This window comes from Cololabis saira, chromosome 4 (genome assembly GCF_033807715.1).
Source record: "Cololabis saira isolate AMF1-May2022 chromosome 4, fColSai1.1, whole genome shotgun sequence".
In the NCBI taxonomy this organism is placed as follows: domain Eukaryota; kingdom Metazoa; phylum Chordata; class Actinopteri; order Beloniformes; family Belonidae; genus Cololabis; species Cololabis saira.
In genome coordinates, this window is record NC_084590.1 from 19,374,305 (window position 1) to 19,398,796 (window position 24,492).

General features: G+C 40.2%; 1 protein-coding gene across 2 annotated transcripts; it reads left to right on the plus strand.

Moving 5' to 3' along the window:
* The first annotated feature begins 713 nt into the window (after positions 1–713).
* Positions 714–23,468, plus strand: igsf5b (immunoglobulin superfamily, member 5b). 2 transcript variants are annotated; one of them, XM_061719096.1, is made up of 10 exons: positions 714–826; positions 3,122–3,217; positions 6,332–6,649; positions 11,374–11,501; positions 14,070–14,235; positions 16,067–16,198; positions 18,544–18,568; positions 19,158–19,246; positions 22,019–22,083; positions 23,138–23,468. In XM_061719096.1, the coding sequence occupies exons 2-10, from the start codon at positions 3,169–3,171 to the stop codon at positions 23,246–23,248; spliced, it is 1,083 nt and encodes a 360-aa protein (XP_061575080.1). In that variant the 5' UTR covers positions 714–826; positions 3,122–3,168; the 3' UTR covers positions 23,249–23,468. The 2 variants fall into 2 exon arrangements, with proteins under 2 accessions (XP_061575080.1, XP_061575081.1); XM_061719097.1 differs by having other exon boundaries at positions 6,335–6,649.
* The last annotated feature ends 1,024 nt before the right edge of the window (positions 23,469–24,492 follow it).

The following is a 24,492-nucleotide window of genomic DNA, read 5'->3' on the forward strand; positions in this document are numbered from 1 at the left end:
TCCTTTCAAATGTTTGATCTGTGTTCGCAGACGGCAGATCTGCCAACAGACCGCTCACACGACGGCCACTTGCATGCCAGTGCCAGAGGGATGGACTGGTTTCCAGCCTTTGCCTTCACGGCCTCCCGAATCGTTTTACATTATCATACACTGTAGCTACAATTTTGCATTTGGACTTGTATGTCGTTTTAACTGTCTGATGTTTTTCTGACGCTTGGAAAGACTGAAAAGACTAAATCTTTGGTGGACTCTCCTTTAATACCTAATCCTGATGCCCTCATCCGGCACCATTTAATCTGTTTGTCGTAGAAATGTACAAAGCAGTATTACTGGTATACACAGTAAATCTTTATTTAGTCTCTCTTTCTCTTTTTCTTTCCACTTTTTGGGATTTAAATGTTCTCAAAACAATGAAGTTGACCAGTGAAAACACTGAAAATCATTTCATTATTGAGTTAGAGATTTAGGTTGGTGTTGTATCTTCCGAAACTTTTTCCTGAACAATATATCAACAACCTCCCCAAGTGACGTCCTTGAAACTTAAATGAACAAGAAAAAAGAAGAAAAAAAAAGTGGGAGGGGGTCAAAGTTACAAGGTCCTCTGGGAGCTGTGGCCTTACTGCAGGCATTGTTTGCACTTTGAGTCAGTGTGTATTTACTTGAGTGTTTTTTTTTTTTGTAGCATGGGACCAAGTTCCCACTGAGTTTGGTAATATTTAACAGGGACAGTTGTGGTTGACATGACTGAGCAGGCATGAGGAAGAAGTACTGAAATGCAGCATTTTGTGAGACATTTCCTGCTCTTCCACCGAATCACCAGCCTGAGGTGAGTCTAACGAATGAGTCCAGACATGTTTATTGTTCTCTTGACAAGAAATTTAACGTTTTTGAAATGAAACTTTTTTTTAATGTGCATCTGTGTTTAATTATTAAGGTGGTAAAAAAAACTCTTCTCATCTCTTCCCCACAGCCTACCCACAGACTCATTTTTGTAATTTATTTATCTCTTGTACTCTCTTTTCTCTTTACACTATCATCAAAGCACATGAACACTTTGGTTTCTTGCACTATTCACAAAACAGAACCCTATTCACTCCTCCTGAACATGTCTCCCTAAATGTATGTCATTTGGGTATGCTTGTCTATCTATCTATCTATCTATCTATCCATCTATCCATCTATCCATCCATCCATCCATCCTAAACGACTGAATGCATGAGAGAAATGTATGGTAACTAGAATACAGATTATCTTGTGACATTTGTAGGCTACTGTAAAAAATAGCATAGAAATACTGTTCATAGAAAATACCAAAAGATCAATTTCAGAAATATATGTGATGTCTTGTTAGATCATAAACACTGATTCATTGATGTAAAACATTTCTTTAATGTTGCAGCTGGGCTTGGGTTTTATGACTGCATTCTGCTGAGATGCTGAATCTATAATGATATGACATTATTTATTAGTTTATTGACATTCAACATTCGACTAAATCTGCAAAAATGCAAGGTTGCTATTTGAGTGTGAAGTTAAAATGTTTAATGCATCATAAAGGCGTATAAAACAAGCAGAGGTACACCTTAGTACAAGCGCTTTACTCAGATATATCACTGGAATTAATTTAAATATATAAAATAGGATTTGTGACTTGTATTTTTAGCATTTTGAGTTTGTATTTTTATCGTATTTTGGAAATATAAGATTCAGGAGATCAGTTAAAAAGATGCAACATTCGTCTTTCACTGCTGTTAACTCACAAGTATGTATGGTACATTTGCAGGACTTTTGAAACGAGGCTGAAGCTGCGCTAGATACCCTTTAAATCCACTAACGCATGCTGATGCCACTTCTAAAATTGTCATCTGAGCTCAGTATGCTGCCATGCTCATCGTTTAAGTAAAGCTGGGTTTGACGGACATCTCAGTAGTTTGCATGGGTTAGTAAGTTGTTTGCAGTTTTAATCGGAAGTTGGGCCTTGACACGACAGGAAATTAAAGAGCCTGTATTTTACACATCTATAAGTTGTTTATTTTTGCAGTCTAATACAACTTTGAAGTAAAAAGAAAGAAAAAGACAATATTTGTCTGTACTTTAAATAGCAGCAGTACATCTTCTCATTTTGTGTGAAATGTTTGGTTTCCTGTCCCTTTAAGACCCTTCTTTGGCCCCTTTTTCAGACAGAAATGGTGGAGTGTGAGGCAGCTGCACAGTACTTTTTTTAGGATGTTTTAATTAGCTGTTTGGCAGGTATGATGGAAGTGTGTTTGATGGTGCTGTAGAAAAATAAGAGCTCTTCAGCTCCAAATCAAAGTGACGAACCAGCAGCAACGACAGTTGGCAGTGCATGTTTTATTCTTTCATTGCATTGAACAACCAATCTGAATGGTGAATGATGGATGGATGGATGGATGGATGGATGGACGGACCTCATTAAGGGTTTCCAAAACATACGACAGTTCCCCCTGAAGGTGTGTGGCTGAGTAAATGCTCAGCCATTTGTATGTGGGCCCATGTCAGCTGGCTGAAGAATAGGCCCCAGTAACATGGGCTAATAAGCATGGGCCAAAAAATGGGTGTCTTAGCTGTGCTCTACTTGGCCGAACTACATAAGCAAACTCAAATGATCAATTCAGATGGGGCCAGTATGAAACCAGTGGACAATAATAACATTTTTCAGTCCGTTCATATCTCAGATGGGCCCCACACAGAAATCTTGGCTCAGTGGAGTGATCATTGTGGTCAATACCTTTAATGGTGGCTCCATCTTCTGACATCCATTCATATTTCTAGAAGCTACAGAAACATTTGTCTGACCTCTACCAGATGTTTTGTGATCGTGATGTGAAGCTCACAGGAAGTTAATTATTTAACATCAATATCAACCAAATGTTATTCATAGAGGAAAAGCCATATAACCATCAAAGCAAATTGGAATTATTGTTAAGGGGGAAATAAATGCCTGCAGCAAATATAAAACTTCTACAGTATTTGTTAGAATAAACCAGTTTGGGCCTGTAGACCTACCACTATAACATGAGCTATCGTGGCAATAACCGGAGAAAATGAGCATCTGGGACATGCAATTTATGTGATTTAATTTTATTTTTTTCTTCCTCAGAATCATTTAGGACAGAAGAATGGATTGACTAAATCTATGGATTAAACATGGACATCTTTTCTCTGCTAGTACTCCTGCTTTCTCTTAGGATTGAAGGTAAAAGTTCACCTCCAAACAAGCAGCTGTTTGCCCGACTGTAAATGTTGCCCTCATCCAGTCATGCGTCAGTTTTAAATCCAGCAGCAAGTGCAATGGTGACCTCGAGTGGGACAATTCAGATTTCTTACTAAACCTACATACAGAGTCTAATGATCCATTTCCATTTTGTAAAACTTTTTCTGAAAGGTGGCTGCTTAACAGATGTATCCAGTTGCTAAGAGGCTTCAGAATCACCGGTTCCAAGGCCCAAAAGTGGGACGCACAAGTCATGCTCGTTAGTTTGTTACTTTTTGATAGCAATGAAAAGATATTTCTGTATATGCTGGCCCAGATATTTCCCAGACCTAATTTCGTAAATTAATGCATCATTTACAATTCTGCAAGCTGGCTGTAGAAGGTGATACATTCAGCCCACCACAAACAAGTAGGAACTATATCACTCTGAGTACTTTGGCCTGAACCCACAATGAGATATTTTAATGTTTATTATTGAAGATATTTTTTTCCTTCATTTGTCAATAACAGAAAGCGACAAATATCTTCAGGCTTGAATTCATACTGGGGCTATATGCATTTATGTCTGTGCGTGGAGTCTGTGGTGTTTCAAGCGTAACTAAGGAGCGCACACAAACATAAAGCCCATTGGGTCATTGATGACTCCTCAAGGGTTTAGTTTTGCATTCCATTGTGATTATCTAACCCATGTCTGTTTCATTTAGGATGATGTTAAACTGTTTACATTTGACATTCAACATTCACAACATTCAAGAGTAAAATTAACAACTGCCCTATGCATCTTTGAGAATCAGGAGAGTGGTTTTGTAATTTTATAGTAGCCTCAAATATCTGAAATAAGGCAAGAGGGAGGTTCTTTGGGACATGGTCTTATTGTAAGTCTTACATCTCACATCTGCCTCTTGTTTACAGCAGAGGTGCAGACTAATAGGGAGAAAGCAGTCAGGTGAAAATCCCAAGGGTTTTAGAGGCAGCCCTAAAAACGGGCCAGCCCAAATATCTTAAAACACACCCACATATAAATCCAAACACCAGCAACCAAAAAACAGATCAAGAGAAATCCGGCAGAAACTCAGAAACACAGAGGAGCTTGCAGAGAGCAAAAAAAAAACAAAAAAAACAGGATGTGTTTAGGAGTTATAACTAACAAGATGACGTGTGTAGCAGAGGACAGGTGTGAAACACTTACAGGAAACACAGCGGAGCCTGAACGGGAAGCGTTCTATGCTCAGCTAATGTCCAAAGTCGCCTCCTACTCTCCAGATAGTGTGCCCATCCTGAAATGTTGATTCACACTTATAAACTATAAATAATTTTATAGTTTATTTACTATTGGCCTATTTTTGTCTGCAACGTAAAATCCTTCATCTCAGTGGACATTACATAGTCACGGCTAGAGGCAGACAAAGTTCAGACATGTCTTTTGTAAAAATAGCACAGATATAATTCAATATAATTAAATATCTGGATTTTAAATAAAAAATAAAAAATAATGTATTCCTTTCATTTGTTTCAAGGAAATAAATAAATGGAATAAACACATATCGTCCATGATTTATCCAGATACCCAGAGGGTTTTTCAACATTGAAAAAAAAATGTTGCACATGCCAATAGGTCTCAAAGATGATTAACAATTCATGTTTTGATACAATTTTTACACAATAGGTATTTTATTTTCATTAATCTGTCCATTAGCTCTGTTCATATATCCAATATCACAACATTGTTATTTTATTTATATTATATACATCTGTAAGTGAGTCAGTTTGTCCACGTACAGAAATATTCCATTTAATATCAATGATGGTAATTGATCTGAATGGTGGGCACATTGGTCTGAAATCATACCTGTCAATTCAAAAATCTAATGAGCACTGCATGCTCGTCCTCCTGCAGAAAAACCACAATGGCCTTGTTCACGTGGGAAACATTTTATTATATTCATTTTGAAATGTCCCAACAACAAACAGTCATAACAGACATTTTTGCCAACACATTTTGTAAAAACATCAAAATAGCTTTCCTGGTTCTAACTTTTTCACACAGCAGTCTTGAAATCTTATAGACATTTTGAGGTTTAAGAAAAAAAGAAGCACAGATTCAGGAATAAAATCTGTTAAGAGGTGAGTACAGTGGACCCAAATGGACTTAAAAACAAAATGCTTCAATGAACAACAAAAAGCACTACATGGCAGGCAACCCGAAACAGGCCCAAATTCCCCGGTTGCAAGGATGAACCACAGAGCAGGGCAGAGGAGGGGACCAACAAGACAATATATAGCAACTGAGGGATGAGTAACACAAGTGTGGACAATCAAAATAGATTAGAGCCAGGAAAATCAGACAAGAAGTAAACACACAGAGACACACACTTTCAGAATAAAACAGAAAACAAGTGATAAACACAAGACCAAACCCGAAGAACCGAGAAATCAAAGAAAAGAAAACCAAACCTAAGAAAAACCTGAGACCATGACAAAAATCAAATGCTGAGAACTGAATCGAATTACACAGATTGACAGTAATTTTAACAATGATGTTGTTCCCAACAACGTATCCCACGTTTATGCTATGTTTCTGCTCAGAATCTAGGGAACCCAAAAGCACGAGGTCAGAGACAGTAACATAGTCCAATGTTCTTTAATCGAGTCTGAGAAAACAAGCAGGGGTCAAAAACCAGGTGAGCAGGTAACGAAGAAGACAAATCCAAAGGGATGAGACCAGCACGTTAAACCAGGAAAGCAGGCAAGGATCAGGATACGGGCAGGCCGACAATCTGGTGGGAGTCAGAGGATCTGGATCAGTTTATGAAGGGTGACTAATAATACAGATGGGAACCAGCTGAGGAGATGGGCGGGGCACATGAAGGGGAGATGAATGCTGATGATGATGCGAGAGTTAGTGATCATGGAGGTGAACTCGTGACAGTTCCACCTGCTTGCAAATGTTTTTCCGACAAACTCTGAGAAAGACAACGGAATGAGTTTATTTCCTCAAAACCTCAAACTTTTCCATTGTTTTAACCTCTTTCAAAGACTGTTTCAGACAGTTGTAATGGCAAAGTACGTGTTAATGAAGCTTGTGTTCCTGTTTAGCAGCTGGAGCTCAGGTGACGTTGTCGCCCATGAACCTGGTTGTTGTGAGAGGAGAGGAGGCCCGTTTCACCTGCAGCACCACCAGCAGTAAGTGGACTGTTATGACGTGGCTGATGAACAATAGACCAGTACTAACTATCTCCAAGGATACTGGTCTCCTGCGCCCTGTCTACCAAAATGTAACGGCCATCCAAAAGCCCAGCTCAAATGGAGACAGCTGGGTGTTTATCCTGAACAGCACAGAGAGGCACAACCAGGGGGGAGTGACTTGTGATCTCCAGCATATTGATAGCAGAACAGCAAAACTGTCAGTACAAGGTATGTATATTATTATTTTTATCATTATTTAATAACATTGAGTGGTTTATTCCAAAAGTATACCTGGGAATACGGACACTGATCCATTACAACGGCATTAGTTCTGCGGGAGAGCGCTTCACCGTTTGCAGAGAGGAGGCTTCACAGCTTCTCTCAAGGATGCTCAGTTTCTGGCCAACAAGATTCTATGTACCAACGAACTCATACACACACACATACATACAGTACACACTCACCAGCCAAAGAAAACCTGCACATGGCAAGTTACTTGAAAACTGCTGCCATGGGAGAGTCTGCAGGAACACAACAATTTCAACCTTGATGAACCGAAAGCAGCATGTAAAAAAAAAAGAAAAAAGACGTAAATAAAGGCACTAAGCAAAAGTTGTATAGATGCTTTGACTCTGCTTCCCACACTTAAAAGACAAAAGAAGTAGTATATCGCCTTCAAGCATTCAACTTGGACTTCTTCCATGTCTTTATTTTAATTAGCTTTGAAGTAGGGGACTGAAGAATGGAAGCCTTCACTTTTCTGTGAAAGCAGCTGAACTTGCGCATGAGTGATCAATCACTGTGTATATCAAGGGCTGGGAAATCATTAAGGCCTATGTGGAGAAGTGAAGTTGGCCTGGTGTAGTAGATGGTCTCTGCGTCAATGGTTAAAGGCAGCATGGGTGGGGGATAAGGATTGATGGCTCTGTAGAAATAAATGCAAGCTGGACACGGCGAGACTCCGTGTCAGTCAGAGGAGGCAGCAGGGCAGGATTTACAGACTGCAGTTGCAACCAATCTCCTCTCCTCTCTTCTCCCCTCCTTGTGATGAAGGATTAGGACAGTATTACTAGTTCTCTGCCACTTGGATGGAGTGGTTTTGTTAAGGTGGAAAGCACTGAAGTGTGATCCAGAATTGCAAGTATTTAAATTAAAGAGAAAATATCTCGAGGAAAGTTAGTGCTGGTTTTGCTCCTGACTGTTTTGGCTGAAAACTTTGTCACTTTCACCTCATTGAAAGGGATTATCTTGTTAAAGTTAAATTCTACTTGCCCCATGGAGGATTGCTTTCACAAATTAAGCTTGGTAACCTTATTACAGGAATAAAATGTCAGCTTTAAATAGCTTATATAATGTTCTTGTTCTATATAATGTTTTTTTTTAAATATCGACAATGCCATAAAAATAAATTAGTATGTTAAATGTGATTAAAGGCTGTATATATGTTCATCGAGTGCACAATAAATTGGATTTGTGAAGCCTTTTGGATCTTAGATTGCGAGAAATTTGTGGAATCAATGGCTGGAGCAAAGTTTTATCTTAAGGTCATTGTTGTCATGCAGTGCACATTTCTATAGGAATTTGACCAAACAGAAGACACTTAAGCACACTTAAATGTGCTAATGCTAAGTGAACTTTGCCTTAGCAGAATCTCTGGTTTTCCAGAAGTGTTCTCCTTGTAATTATGGGTCTTTCCATCCATCCATCCATCCATCCATCCATCCATCCATCCATCCATCCATCCATCCATCCATCCATCCATCCATCCATCCATCCATCCATCCATCCATCCATCCATCCATCCATCCATCCATCCATCCATCCATCCATCCATCCATCCATCCATCCATCCATCCATCGTTAAGCTACACCCATTTGTTTTTTTCTTTCTTCTTTCTTGTTTCCCGGCTCTCTTGTGGGATAAGGCGGGGGTACGCCCCTGGACAGCTTGCCAGTACATCGCAGGGCTACATACAAACAAACAACCACACACACTCACATCTGCAGGCAATTTAGAATCACAGATGTACATAACTTACATGTAGTTAGACTGTGGGAGTAAGCCGAAGTAGCCAGAGAAAAAACTCCCAAAAGCAGGGGGAGAACATGCAAACATAAAAACCCCTAATGGGAGACGAACCAGGAACCCTCTTACTTTGAGGCAAGGGGTTCAAGTAGTAGACTGACAAAGACCCACAAAGGTGGGTGTCACACTTGAGTTGATCTCATTCTAGTTGCAAAAATTGGACAATAGACCTTCTGAATGCCTGCTGCTTGATAGTGTTATCACTGCAGCCGTGCTAACAGTGATAGCAGAACTAATTCATAACAAAGTGGTAAAACATAGTAACATGCCAATGATAAAAAGGGAACAGAAGTATCTGCGTTAAAGTCAGGGTAGGGGAACTTTCCCCAACTTTCTGACTCGGACGTCTAACCTCAGAGGTTTTATTAGTTTCAACTTCCAACAAGGAACTTGGAAATTCCAACTTCCAAGTAAAAATGGAGCAGTGTTTTGCTGAATGCAGAGCTGACTGCCCTGCTAATCTTGACCTCATAAGCAACAGCTGAACCAAATCTCAAAGAAGAAGAAGAAGAAGAGAAAAAAAGGCCACATGGAAACATCTCTCCTCCACAAAGCATGAAGAAACAAAACCAATGACCCACTGCTTCCAATGCATTATGGAGAGAGCCCCACCCCATGCTGCCAGGGCCACAAATCCCCACTGATATATGCAGCCATTAACAGTAGTGCATGGTGAACCAGCCTTCCAGTCTGGATGCAGAGAATCACTATGGTCTGACATGGCCTTTGAATTAGTTGTGCATCCAGACACGTCAGCAACTCTCCCTGTGATTTGTGCGCTGCAGGCTCAACTGTACATTGGAAAAGAGCCACAAATTGACAGTGAAGCTGGTTGAGTCTGTATGCTATCATCCCCGCTTCCTGCTTTAATTGTCCCAGGTGAAGATGATTTAAATATGACCACATAGGCTGGTCTTTCCCTTCCTACTCCCTCAATCTCAAAGACACTACGTCAACACAAACTCCTCAGTTGAGCAAAACGATATGGCTACGGTATAAAGGATTTGAAATGCAGGCAAGATCTGCAGGAGAACTGATGTAAATCAGAGAGGATGGAACCTGCCAGTATAAATATACCGTGTTGAGGCGCATAGACATACTCATCAGGTTAAACTTGCACCAACAAAAGTGCATACACAGCACTTGGTATACAATATTCATTTAATAGAAACTGCATGCACATACACAGGAATTTTAGATTTAGATTTACACAGTTTTAAAGCCGGCCTTGATGCAACAGTTCATTTTCTGAGGATTTATTCAGGAAAAAAAAAATCACTAAAATTAGAGTTAGTTGAAGGCTCTCTGCCTCACACAGTCCACTGCCAGTTTCTGATTAACAGACCTTATGAAACCAAGTCCCAGGGAATGCTTATCCTGGAGCATTGGAAAAAAGTGCTGGCATCATTCCCTCTCTTTTCAGATGTATCAATCATCTGTGATCGCCCAGCGTCTCTCATCATTCAGTGCAAATGAGGCCACTGGTTCCAGGCCAGCCTTCACTACCCAGTGCTGAGTATGTCGCAGGAGCTGCTGAGGTCCCACTATCAGAACCAGTCGCTGTAAAACTAGGATTGTATGGTGTTTATGACACCAAATCAGGCCTCAAATGAAAGCGCCTGCAGAAAAAGGACAGCCGATAATGCGTGTACAACATCTGAGGAGTGGTGCATAAATCGACACAGAAGTGCCATTTGCTGAGACAAAGCACCGAAGCTCCTGCTATTATCTTTCTGTCTATTGCAATTGTCTTTTGAATCCACCAGCTTTCACTCTGCCAGACAGCAGACTTCACGTATGAGATGCTGCATCTCTCAGGGTCTTAAGTGGCTTATTTGACTGGAAGGGAAGGAGATAAGAGGAGAAGAAAAAAAGCATTCTCCAGGCAATTGAAACTCAGATATGCAATCAATCTCTCTGCTCATCTCTTGGTGGAGAAGTGTGCAATCAAATCAATTAATAAGAAAAAAGAAAACTGGTGATGAAATTCATAGATTCTTATACATTTCTAATCCCACAAGTGCACTTTCTCGTATATGTGGAATTTTAAGTCGCACATAATTTGTAGGTGATGCCTGGAAAATTTGCAAGAACCAGATGAATTTTGAAAATATACTATCAAAATGCATCTTCTTACCTGTATCAAAGGTCATGCCTCCAGGATCATGTTTCTAGAGTACTTGCATAACCATGAAAAAGTGCTTATCATTACAAGGCTGTTGCTGATGAGTGGCCCCCAGACCCGGGGGCCGGTGACGCACGGACCAGTTTAGCAAGTACAAAACATGACACGACATGCAGCACACCAACATGAAAAAGCTCAGTCTTCCAACATCAAATGGTCAAGTGAGCAAACTGATGAGAATGCCACACGTCTTAAAAAAAAAATAAGAGTTGTTACGTGCTACAAATATTTCACTGTTATTAAATGACTCCAGAGATTTAAACAGCAGAGGGATCACCACTCTTCTGTTCCTTCAATTGTCCCAATCAAGTAAGCACCACATTGGTATATACTCTCTTTTTATCTCTTGCAACTTCCAATATATATTTTCCTTTTAAGCTGAAGGTGTCCTGAATACAGACTCTGATTTTCCAATTCACGCCACTGTTTAGTGCATTCTTGGCAACTGAGCTCACGACACTGACATTTGCAGCTCCACCTCTTGGCTACAACACTGTTCATGAGCATATATGAGAGGTGACAGATGTTTTTCAGAACACTCTAATTATTATCAGAATGTAAAAATAGTTCCACCCATAAAATCAAAAGTGCTTCTTAAAATGATCACCTACCACACCTTGAAAAATGGGTGAAAAAGGTACATTATTCAAGTTTGTGAGTGCTTTTCCTTGCTAACTGCAGAAGCCGGCAGTGTGAGTGTCTCCGGAGGTAACAGATTGGCCTTTAAGGGACACTCGGTCGTATTTCACTGTGAAGCAGCAGGATGGCACCCTCCGCCCCGTCTGCAATGGCAGGTGGATGACAAAAAGGTAAAACATGAATTCTTTTTCTTATTACTCAGATTCCTTTCTGTATTTTCTGCTGTAACTTTTCCACACACACACACACACACACACACACACACACACACACACACACACACACACACACACACACACACACACACACACACACACACACACACACACACACACACACACACACACACACACACACACACACACACAAAATGAAATGCTTATTTCCCCACTCTTACTCTTGAATCATTTTCATAGAGATACACGTTTCTTTCATAATTTTCACCCCGTTACTGAGATGTGATTTCTGTGGGTAATCCTTTGAGGTTGAGGGCAATTATTTTCACAAAGAGACATCTTCATCTACTTCCTCTGGAGCGTTTGTGACATGCTATACAGTTAAAAGAACATTTTCCTCATAATGTTAACACTCTGTCCAGTTACCATTAAGACCTATTCTCCTCGGCCTACCAGGTCTCTTATCAATTTCTAGTTTTGCAAGCTATTAAATTATATTAATAGCTGGAGTGAGGAGGTAGTGTGTGTGTGCGTGTGTGTGTGTGTGTGTGTGTGTGTGTGTGTGTGTGTGTGTGTGTGTGTGTGTGTGTGTGTGTGTGTGTGTGTGTGTGTGTGTGTGTGTGTGTGTGTGTGTGTGTGTGTGTGTGTGTGTGTGTGCAGTCTGAAGACTCCTCCTGACCCCTCAGGAATCAGTGTGTCATGGTTGTGATCACGCTGCTTTTAGAGAGAATTGGAAAGCTGATTTGATTTACTATCCATCCCATTTTATGAACCAGTAATCATTCTCAGTCACCCCATACTTGCCCTTTGTTCTAAATTATGCTGTGCTCTAATTACTAAAATTGAGTTTTAAAACAAGAACAGCGATAGCTGTTTTATGAAAACATGAATGTAATCCCCTGCTCAAAGTTACTAGCATGCTCCTACATTTGACAAGACTTTGTTACTTTCATCCCATTGAGGGTTTCTCAGATTTTTTTAAATATGATTGTAGTTTCAGGTACCAAGAAAATAAAATAAGATAAAAAACAGTTTGAAGTCAGTTACCGGATATTCATTTAAACCACAACTTTGCCGGTTCTATAACACACCATCACCAACCAGCCGAATCACAAAGGCAAAATAAAACAAAATGTAGTCATCTAATGACTGTCCAGATGGGCTTTATTTCTCTGTTTTCAGTGTTTTCAGCAGATATTCAAATAACTTAGCTGAAACTTCCTGTTCCATATACGGTCATTGTGTGAATGCAGTCAGATTTCAAAAAACAAATAATAATCTAAATTAAAGCTGCAAGCAGCGATGAACGGGCCCTCGCGCATGCAATTTTCACCAATAAAGGGCAAGGACTCAAAACACTGTCCGATGACACCACCCACGAGTCTTTATGTCAAACCATTCAAAAGTTATGGCAGAAAATAGGAAGTATCACATATCGACCAATCAGATGAAGGGGCTAATTTGCACCAATTAAGGTGAAGGAGTACAAACCGAGCCAGATGACACCACCCACGACGATCAAATATGGACCAATCAGATAAAGGGGGGGGCGCGCTTTTTGGCATCTAGCGTTGCCACGGTAACGCTTTTGACTGAGAAAAGTAATGCCCATGGTCGCAGTATGGAGACGCACATTTTGATGTATGACACACCTCGGTGCACGTTACGGTTCGGGCCGTATTAACTGCCGAAGAAATGGCATAAATTGCGTCAAAATTACACGATTAATTCAAAATGGCCGACTTCCTGTTATGTTTCGGCCATGGCGCCAAGAGACTTTTCTTTAAGTTGCGACATGATACAGGTGTGTACCGATTTTCGTGCATGTACGTCAATCCGTATTGTGGGGCTTGAGGCACGAAGTTTTTTAGGGGGCGCTGTTGAGCCATTTTGCCACGCCCATTAATGCAAACCATGAAATATCAAATATTTCGCCAGGCCTGGCTTGCGTGCAAAATTTGGTGACTTTTGGGGCACGTTTAGGGGGGCAAAAAGGCCCTCATTTTGTTGGAAAAATTAAAAATTAGGAAAAAAAAAAAACAACATTTCTACAGATACAATAGGGCCTTCGCACTGTCAGTGCTCGGGCCCTAATTATTACGCAAAATACAAAAGCCAGATGCTGGACGACTTCTTCCATACCATTTTTAGTCCCCACATGTGTTTACAAGCACATAACCAAGGGTCCTGAAATGAAATGTGGCTGCAGCTGAGCAATGCTGGAGGTTCTGAGGAGCTGCTGGGAGACGTCTGCAGAAAAAGTCATTTTGGTAGTGACATGAGAATTGGCCACTGCGCTTAGAAGTTGTACATATGATTTTTTTTTTGCAACAAAGTTGGACATTTTAACATGCTTTGGGAACCAGCCCCTCCCGATCAGTCAAGGAGCTGTAACTTTTCCTGCTTCTGCAGTCTCAACCTGGAAGTTGGAATGTTGCTCCTCGGTCAAAGCAGTCAACACTTGATAGGGCCTTTAACTTCAGTTATGTTTGTTGCACTCACAGAACAAGCAAAGAATACACTGTTGGTAATAATTTTCTCTTGCTGGGGAATGGTGTGGAGGTGAGCCAGGACAAATACAACATCAGCACAGAGAAGACGGAGGGGGGCCTGTTCACGGTGACCAGTAACCTGAGTATTACAGCTGCAAGGAGATCTCATGTGGACTGTCTGGCCTCTGTGTCTGCCCTCTGTGGGCCGCGGAGGAGCGGCGTTGATCTAACAGTTGGTGAGGAAACACAGGCATCACGTTTTATATATCACATGCACACATGCAACTTTTATATTTTTTTTGTTCAGTCTATTTTTGGAGGGCATGTGAATCATCACTAAGCTTTATGGTAGAAGAGAAGAGCATAAATAAATTAGTGCTGTCAAGCGATTAACATTTTTTGCGATTAATTAATTAAGATCTGTAATTACTTAATCTAATTAATCTCTTTTTTAATATCGCACCTAAGAATTTAAGAGAAAAGCCCTCAACTTAAGGGTGTTTTCCTTTAAATTCATTACATTATTGTGGCAGATCAAAAGATGGTTTTATAAAGTAATGTATTTACTTTTTTAACAGACTTGAACAGATGCAGTCCTAGCCATTTACATCCACTTGGCAAGAACATTAGCCACCTCTCTGTCGCAGATGTGCACATGCGCGCTGCTCTCCTCCAGTCTAGTTTGGGGAAGAGCGTTGCTGTGGCAACATTGTTGCTGCTAACTTTAGCTGTGGCTGCGCTCGACCGGGTGCTTTGCGTTTATGTGGCTAAACTTGAGCTGCTTTGTGGTGAGCAAAGTCCTTTCCTTTTTTACTTTACCTTTATCAATGGTGCCGTCGGGGCGTTTAAGAAATGTAAAAATTCCTATTCACTGACAACTTTCACATGCTCCTCCATTTTTTCACCCCCCCATGCCTGTCCAGCTCATGGATCTATAATATTAACTGGATGGTACATCGAAAATGGCCGCCCATTCATTTCAAAGCAATTTGCTCACCAGCGCATACGCCGAAATGAGTTCCTGACTTCCGGGTTTACTTCCGCGTTAAGGGGCGCATAGAGCATGCGCAGTTGAGTCATCTCCCATGATGCTCTGGGACCTCCCATCATGCCCCGGGGCAATGACGCGAATATTAATATAATATGTATTAATATAATATATACATTAATGTATATTATTACATGTATAGTATTACATATATTATTAATGTATTAATATAATATAATTACATAATATATATTAATATAAACATCCGTGGAATGCACGGACACGGCTGTGACGTCACGCCCAGAAAGAGACTTTTCTTTGACTTTTCTGGCCGTTAGAAAACATTTTTGACGGATATAAAGTCCATGACTTAAAAATATAGAATACAAAGATTAGTAATTGGTGGTGATTACAGCTGGAGGTGTCCTGTGAACAGTTTTAGAGGCTTCTCTTTTACTATTGCGGTCTATGGGAAAAAAGCTTTCTGGGCCCCATGGGATTTTTTGTTGCAGTACCGCGACTGGCCACTGGAAAAAATCGACATGCCTTCTGAGTGCGAGATTGGGGGGCTGGTCCAGCTACATTGGGAGTCTACCAGCGTAGCTAACCACGCCCACACACAGGGACTGCCAATCAATGTCCACTTCAAGGTGGGACTGACCACCGCACAAACAGATTTCATAATAAAGGCAACTCGCAAACAGGAAAAGTAAAGTTAGAGATTTAAAAATAGATCAAGCCATTAAAAAACACAACGCGCTTAATATGCCTGTAATAAATTAATTGCAATTAAAGCGTTAATTTGACACCCCTAGAATAAATATGGCTGCCAAATCAACGCTACTTACTTGCCTCACAGCTGAAGACCTTTCTGGAGACCAAAACCGAATGCAGATTATTGTGTTCGTAACCTAATACTCATTTGATTTTTGTATTTTGTTTCCCCTCATTTAAAGGGCGTTCCTCAGCAAACCTCCACATACCTCCATATACCTACAATAGTCTTCTTTCTCCACTTTCTATATCTGCAAGCCTGTAGTTGAATCTCGATGTACCAGCACTGACCATTTTGTCTTCAGTTGCAGAGGTATTGCAAGAAGGTGACGACTGCACAGTCCCCCTGGCTGTAACCGCCGCCCTCTGTGCCCTTCTGCTGCTCGTGCTGCTCTGCATCTGCACTGTCCTCTGTTACAGACAAAGGAAGCAAACAAGTAGGCACTTCTCCTCCCCAGATTGCTTGTGAACACATATCTGCTTACCACGTAATTATCCAGCGCAGAAACTGTGAATACAGTCTAATGAAGAGGATAGACGGCTGCATGGAGTGACTCCTGACTGACCTGTGGTGGCCTTCAACAAAGGCAGGGAGTATTCTTTCTGACAAAAGCAGAACATTAGTTGTCAGCAAAATGCTTTACTTGTCAGGAAACAGCGGCAGAGAAGGTTAGAGAGGTGTGCGTATGACTGCAGGGCTGCTGGTCCAGAAGAGCAGCTGAGAAAAGGTGAACAATAGGGACTCATTACTCGAACTGAGAAAGCAGTAGGCCTAACTGTAGTTACACTTTTAAGTATGGAAATGAAAGTCTCAGCAAAAGTGGGATCCTTTACTCTGGTGATTATGCAGATTTTAGCAGTGGACCTGAGAGAAAGGGGTGCACTATTATCTGTACAGCATATCATCTGACATTTTAGTTCCTAGAAGATATTAGAAGATATTATAATTCTTTCAGATGGTTTCCTGCTTTCAACTAGAGTTTCAATGTGCATTTGTTAACCTCCATTCTTAATGACTGTATATTTCAAACTGAGGACACAACATCATGAAAATCTTCCCGTGCCTTCTGCTTCAACCTTTAAGGAATTGTCAAAACAAAATTACCAACTAGATTTGCATAAAATGTTGGCAAAAAAACAACTTTCTACAGTATTTAGTATCTATAGGCTATATTAGTATTTTTCTTTGGGACATTAGTTCCTTTACTGCACATTTAGCTGCTACTACATGCTGCAGTCTCCGTAGAACGAAGGACCCCAGTCATTCCTCATGTCCGAACAGTTTCTGTCGAAGAAGAAAGACAAGCTCCAAGAGGAGCTGACAGTCGCTTGGGAGGGATGTCGCGGGACAAATTAAAGACTTTTGAATGCTGATCAGACGGCGCTTGATTGAAAGCAAGTGGAAAACCCATAGCCTGACTTCGGCTTAAACAGGCGCTACTTAAGTACATGTTATATCTGATTTCTCTTTATTAATTCTTTGGTTTAAAGAGATAAAGAAATTAATGTGATATGTTATTAAGTTGTGTTTTATTTTATTTGTATGGCTCACTTCTTGTTATCAATCTTTGTACAAAAATATGCCTTCTAACTGTTGTCTGCATAGATATCTTAATAGGTTTTGTTGTGATATTAAAGGAGCTTGAGGCCGGATTGTGGCAAGATTTATGAAAAAAATCTGTATACATTTTAAGTTTTCTAGTAATAATGTCAGATGAAGCGTTCCAAACCCAAAAGAATGAGCCTTCTAGCGTATCTCTCCTTTGCCTTGAACAGGCTGTGTGCTGCAAAATGTGCTGCAATTCGGTCCCGAATTTCCCGCGCTGGGCTGCGGATGTGACGTCACATGACGCTGCATGTGCGTTCTCCCAGTTCTCCCGTACCGGCTTCACTGTTGGCTGCAGTACCCCCAACGGCCGTCGTGGTGAAGGGTGGCGCTAGAGAGTCTCATTTCTTAAAAGGAGCCTCAAGCTCCTTTTAAATTTAAAAAGCCCTAATTTGGCATATTTAAAGCCCAGGGGTGATAAAAACCATTTCTCAGTGGAATATTGGTGTGGAAGTGGGGAGGAAGCTTGTTTTTGGGAGATAACTAATAAATTGGCTCCGAGTCATGCTTTCTAAGTCGTGATACCCGTTACTGACTGGGGACCACGTCATGGCTCTGGGTTGGAACCAAGGGACTATCATGAAGCAGGTGTGACCACCTGAAACGTCTGATACCTCCTTCCCCCTGGCCATTGCTCCATCCTAACAGCTTAGAAATATCACCCTTGAGCAATACAAATTAACATTAGGTGGATGCTACACATATTAAAGTATGCGGCACAATTGCAAGTCAATAAGCCTCTCTTTGAATCATTCTCCTCAACTGGGAATAATGTATACTTTGTAACAGCTGACAGCGGGGGTTTAATACAAACCTTGGCCTGTATAACAGCAGAAAAGAAGGGCATTCCTCTTTTTGCAAAATAAAAAGTTTAAAATGTTTCCTGAGGCAAGCACCATCTGTGTTGTTGTAATATTTGGTTTGTGCAATGGCCAACAGGGTCTTTGGAAAAGCCATCCACGAAGCCACGTTACAAAACTCATTAATGCTCAGCTCTGACTTTCACTGTTGAATTGCAAGCTGAGTGGAATATCAGTGCAGAGTGCAAATGAGCAGCAGGACTTTTACGGCTTCCATATTGCTGTAGTTTAGCTGGTCAGTGCGGTGATTTGATCAAAGTCAGCAACCTGTGGCTCATAATGCTGAACCTAATCATTCATCTTTTTAATTTTTCAGAGGCAAACCCGCAGGAGCCGACAAGGTAACGTCTTTTTTTTCTATTCAATCTACAATTAAATGAAAAAAAACAATGAACTTCCTTAAGAGTCACTTTCGTACACAGGGACGTGGCTCCCAGTTCACGAGAAACCTGCAGCACGGTCCTGGCTGTACGGAGCTCTATTTAGATTTGAGTTAATATGAGGACTCGTCATGAATCTTTGTTAACAATGAATAAGTCTTTATTGATCTTCATTAAGGAAGAAAATTAAAGACATGAATTTGCATGCATTAACTAGTCATCATAATTCAACATCATTAAGAGTCAAACTGTTGAAGCTGAAATATTCAAGCTTATATTTTTCAGCATTTTTCACACTGCTGAAATACAGAGTCAGGGTTGAGTGCTTTGGTTTGAAGCTACTAAAACTGAAAGAAAGAGAAGATGATGCTCATTTTTTATTTGTCACACACTTTCTGATGAGAACAGTGCGGGGCCTCTGAGACTCCGCAGCTCTGTGGGGAAGCAGGACTGCCTGTTCAGAACAGCATGGCCTCTGACAATGTGACACTGCTTTTTTGTAACCAAAGGTTATCGGCTCCATTTGGTCTATTCTCTTGGGCATTTACAGGTTCGACCAATCAGTGTTTGGGATAAGCTCTGTTGCTGGGGCGACAGGGGGACTGTTTAACCTGGGATACTCCAGCGAGGGCCCAACAGGTGAGAGTTAAGATTGTTATAATTAACTACAAACTGGATCATTGACTTACAAGACTAAGTTTATTAGATGGATTGGTGTTTGAATCTAAATAAAGGTGCTTTAAAGCTGTCAGAAGTGTACAGATATATTTACGGTTAAATTCACTATAGCAAAATTTAACAGTAGAAGTCCCCTCCGGGTACAAACCGCATTATCCACTGATGATAGTGTTTAGTTATTAAAGCTTCGTATACTGTACAGGACTTTTCCACTGCTGATCATTTTTGACTGCGAGCTCCAGGTTTGTGATGTCTGTTTACAGACTTTTGTCGTAAACATTTTGTCTCTGTGCAATTATGTAGTAAAATTTAACTGAAAACATAATAAGATCTTTGTATTTATGAGAGTAAAACAAAGAAAATGCCACAAACTAAATAAAAAAGTACGTATCCTCATTGCTTATTATAAAATTCCATGTACCGGTACTTGTCCCTTATATATGACCCCTTTAGGATTATCAGCTAGTCTATAGCTGTATAGCTGTATGATGCATGTACTGACTTCGTAATAATTCACACACCTCGGGTAAAAACCATAAAAGAGACATAGAAATGGCATGCCTGCTCGTATATTTCCTGGATTAACAAGGTCTGCATCAGTTGCTCGGGGAACCAGAGCACTCTGATGTTGTGAAGTCTGAATCAGTGGATATACCCTGGCCATCCATCCTAATTCTTTTCCTCTTCAAAGCAAAGAACTGGTCTTGTTCCTCTGGAACAGGGGCCATTATCAACAGATGCAGGTGAAACTGTCTCCAGACACCTCTGGATATAAGCAGTACTCGAGTTGAGGGGGGATGAGGGGGGATGGCATCCCCCCTGAAATAAAAACGGTCTAAATCATCCCCCCCTTTCCATCCCTTATGTCATTTCATCAATGAATGTGGTATTACTGCTATTTCAACATTTAGAGTCATCACCAGAAAAATAACACCAGAAAAATAACTTATTTAACAATTTTCACCTGTTTCAAGTACATTTTCACTTGAAATAAGTAGGAAAAATCTGCCAATGGGACAAGATTTATCTTCTCATTACAAGCAATAAAATCTTGTTCCACTGGCAGATTTTTCTACTTATTTTAAGTGAAAATCTACTTGAAACAGGTGGAAATTGTTGTTTTTTCCAGTGATGAGTCTTGTTTTAAGTGTAATGAGATTTTTTTTACTAAAATGAGACATTTTAACTAGAAATAAGACAAATATTCTTGTTAAGATTTTGAGTTTTTGCAGTGATCCATTTTACTTATCCTGTGAAGGACAGAGGCATATTGATAAGTTCAGAAAACTGTTTTTTATTTTTGTGTTTTGATGTACTTGATGTAAGCCCAGTGGATATTTAAAGCTTACAGAAGAATTCCTGCAGTATTTCTGCAGGTGTTTTGGTCAGTGCTATTATTTGTAATATATTATATTATTTGTAATCAGCACAAATTATCTGTCCCCATATGATAAAATCCACCATCCCCCCTGATTTTTTTTTTACAGCTCGAGTACTGGATATAAGCGTTCAGAGAAATGAGGCATGTGACTTATGCTGAGCAGCAACCACACTAATATCAACAAAAGACACTCAAAATGGAGTGAAGTGGCATATGACAGAAGCAAAGGTTTTTCAATAATATTGCAGCCGTTGGGGTTCTTTTGAAAGGTGGCTCTTGAACAACCCTGTACGAGTCATTAGGTAAACCGCACCCTGCCTCTTCGGGATTGGTTTGGTACCTTCTGTACTGGTTGAAATGACTGTGTGTGGGCAGGGTACCAGTTCCATTTCACAAAACAGACTTTTTGTGAACTGAATGAGTCGGACTGGCCAGGCTTCAGTGGGTAGTCAGAAGGTCGGATCCACCAACACCACTAACTGGAAGGTTGGTGGATCAGTCCCCGGGTGTGTCGCATGTTGAAGAGTCTGCAAGCTGAACTCTGAACACCACATGACACCCTGATGTGCTCATCGGTCTACGATTATAAAAATGAAACTGCTACTGATTTTATTGAGTGAATAAATAATAGACGGACTGTTGTGTGTTGGTGTGAATGACTAAATAAGAACACAATGTAAAGAGCTTTGTAACGCTGTACCTAAGTGCAGCCCACTTTATAAAACAAGCTACTCCAGCTACTGTTTTAAGCCCCCCAATAAGTCAACATTTTACAATTTACTTAATGTTTTTAATGAGTTACAGGTCTCATTGAAGCAAGAAAGGCCTTCATTGTTAAAAAGACATCCTCTAGTCTGTGCCAAAGCTTTGTGTACCCAGCAGGAAGAGATCTGATAGGTTGTTTAATAGTATGATGAAGGGATGAGGGATGATCTACAGCGACACCCACCAGCCACCGAAAGTGCTCCTGTATGAGTGCACACGACTGACCTGTGGCCGATCAATGGATTTAGTTGTGTTTAGGTATTTAGGTGTGTCTATGTCTGTGTTTTGCTCTCGGTTCAGTGTGGGGTTTAATTGAGTCGTTCCAATAATTTATTTTCACATATTTTAGTGTTCCAGTGATTTGGAAACCAGGTTTTCATTAAACTGTTAGTAATTTATTTATCCAGAACACTCGGAATGATATTCAAGAGGGAAAATATGTATTTAAACTCAGGATGTTCTTTTTGGAAACTGTAAGGCACAACGTCCTCCCATTTTAGATGAGCTCTACTCTAATTTTGCATGAGGACGTATAATATTTGCTTTTGATTTTACAGCCAGCTCAAAAGCTGTTTCTCACTCTGCAGATGCGGACTGCAGTGCACTTAACATGGGGACTTGTAGCCGGATGGACTTTGTTAGCTTTCACAAGGTGAGAGAGAGAGACACAGTGTGTGTGTGTGTGTGTGTGTGTGTGTGTGTGTGTGTGTGTGTGTGTGTGTGTGTGTGTGTGTGTGTGTGTGTGTGTGTGTGTGTGTGTGTGTGTGTGTGTGTGTGTGTGTGTGTGTGTGTGAGAGAGAGAGATCGACATAAACTACAAGTGAGTAATGGAGCGGGTTATTAATATTCATTACATACATGGGTGAATTGTGCTGATGTACCTCTGCACTCCAATTCACACAGCTTGACAGCAATATGAAATTTGGAAGGAATATTTACATGCTTTTTTGGCTATAGTGGGTAAATGTAGATGTATAGAAACCTCTCTGGCTCTATTCATGTCATCAGCAGCAGTTTTTTCCTGCATGCTCCTTCCCCATCATGGCGTATACACCAGGCGCAGAGCAGAATGAGACCTCACTGTAACACAGATTGACATATTTTATTCCTTTTGTAATTATAGATTCAGGTATACTTGTCGTTTCCTAATATATCAAAATGAAAAAAGGTAATCGTGCCTCGGAGTAATGACTTGGCAAGGACCACTCGATTGTCGTATTGTTTCTCCCATTACAGTTGAGACTTAATTCTTGAATGGAGAGCTGTATTTCTTCAGGCTGATTTTCAGGAACGCACTGCAAGTAAAATCTTTAAATAATAACTGTGAGACGTAACCCCTCTTTCCAATTACCTCGGATGTGGAGCAGTTTTGACTGGAGGTCACAAATTCAGTTCTGACTCACTGGCTGGAGCTATTAGAGCGTTGCTTTAGGTTTTGTAATTGGATTACCTTGTCAGGAGTGTAAAAGACAGTTGTTTTGACGACTGCAGGACCCAGGTCATCTTCTGTTTGTCTTTAGAGGACTCTGAGAGGAATCGCACAATGATTTGAATCTCACACACAAGATAACATTCAGCGTACCACTCCTGCATTCATGCTGCACCATTTTCTTTCACAACCACACAAATATCCTGTTTTTGAGATGTTTCCTGTGATCGTAATGTGTTTTACTGATTAAAACCAAACATTTGGTGCTGTTCCCCAGATTCCTGATGTCGTCCACTCCAGCAGTCCGTCTCTACACACTGAGAGCCAAACCACAGAGTTTCAAGAGGATGAAAGCTACGACAATGTCCGAAGAATTACCACAGTTTGAATATACGTATTTGTTTTGATATGATCTGCATACAATGTCTTTATATTTTTGTAAAACACCAAGACTGTTTTGTACCGAGGTTGTCACATCTTAATAAATAATCTTTTTGGACACTGTAATTCATTGCTTAGATTAAAGTTGTCCATTCAGGCCATGATAACTTTATTTGGGGACAGAAGATTAAATCATGTTCATGTGCTAAATTTGATATAAAGTAATACAGAAGGATTGGGAGCTTTACAGATGATCTATTGAAGTTATATAATTTGACTTGACTGTTGTTTTTACCTCTTTATAAGTAAGAACATTTCCACTGTTTATTGACACCAAAAAAAGCAAATATTGGTGCCCTACAACTCAGCAGAAAGCAAGAAATGAAGGGTATGGTCTAATTTTTAAAGGAAGCACTCTGATATCACCTTCTTCATGCATTTCTCTAACGTTCCAGTCAAACTAACACCCATGCCTGAGTCCAATTTTCTCTTAAGACAAGATAGTACAAGTCAACTAAAATAAGACATTTCAGCAACAGTACTATGAGGAATCAAATGGGGGTAAAAGGTATCATTAAACGTCAGATATCCAGTATATTTAACCCGAATCTGTAAAATATAGCAAATGTTTTTAATCACTGTGCTTGGAGATGAATCAATGCTCAACCACAAGGTCAGTGTGTTAAAACTGATAGATAAATATATTCTGACTATCTTACTTTTCAAATATATTTGGATAACCAAGAAGTTTATTCAGAACTTTGATCCTCGTCGGATCTTTATCAGGCAGCATCACTTCATCACCGGGTAGTCCAGTGCTAAAACAACCACAACATTCAAAATTAATTTAAAGTTGTAATATTGTGTAATAATTGTGATATTTAATGTTTAATGAGGATTAATCAGGAGGTAAATCACATTCTGCAGGTAGACTGACATCCAGGTTGTTACCTAGCGCTGCTCGCTTGAACTATACCTCATATGCAACTCTGACTTCACTGTTTCATTTCCAGCCTGCTCACATCGATCTAATCCTATTTTCAGGAGCACCGTAATCCGATTCGTCCATCTTTCAAACATGGTGATATCTTAATTAATTTCACAGTTGTGGAAAGGACATGACTGTGAAATACAGTGCCAGTCCGGCCTGATTCTGCTGGAGCAGCACTGCTGTAATAGTAATGTCCTCACGGTAACGCATGGTGCATCAGATTTATCTGTGTATGTGGTGGCTGACATAACATTTGCATT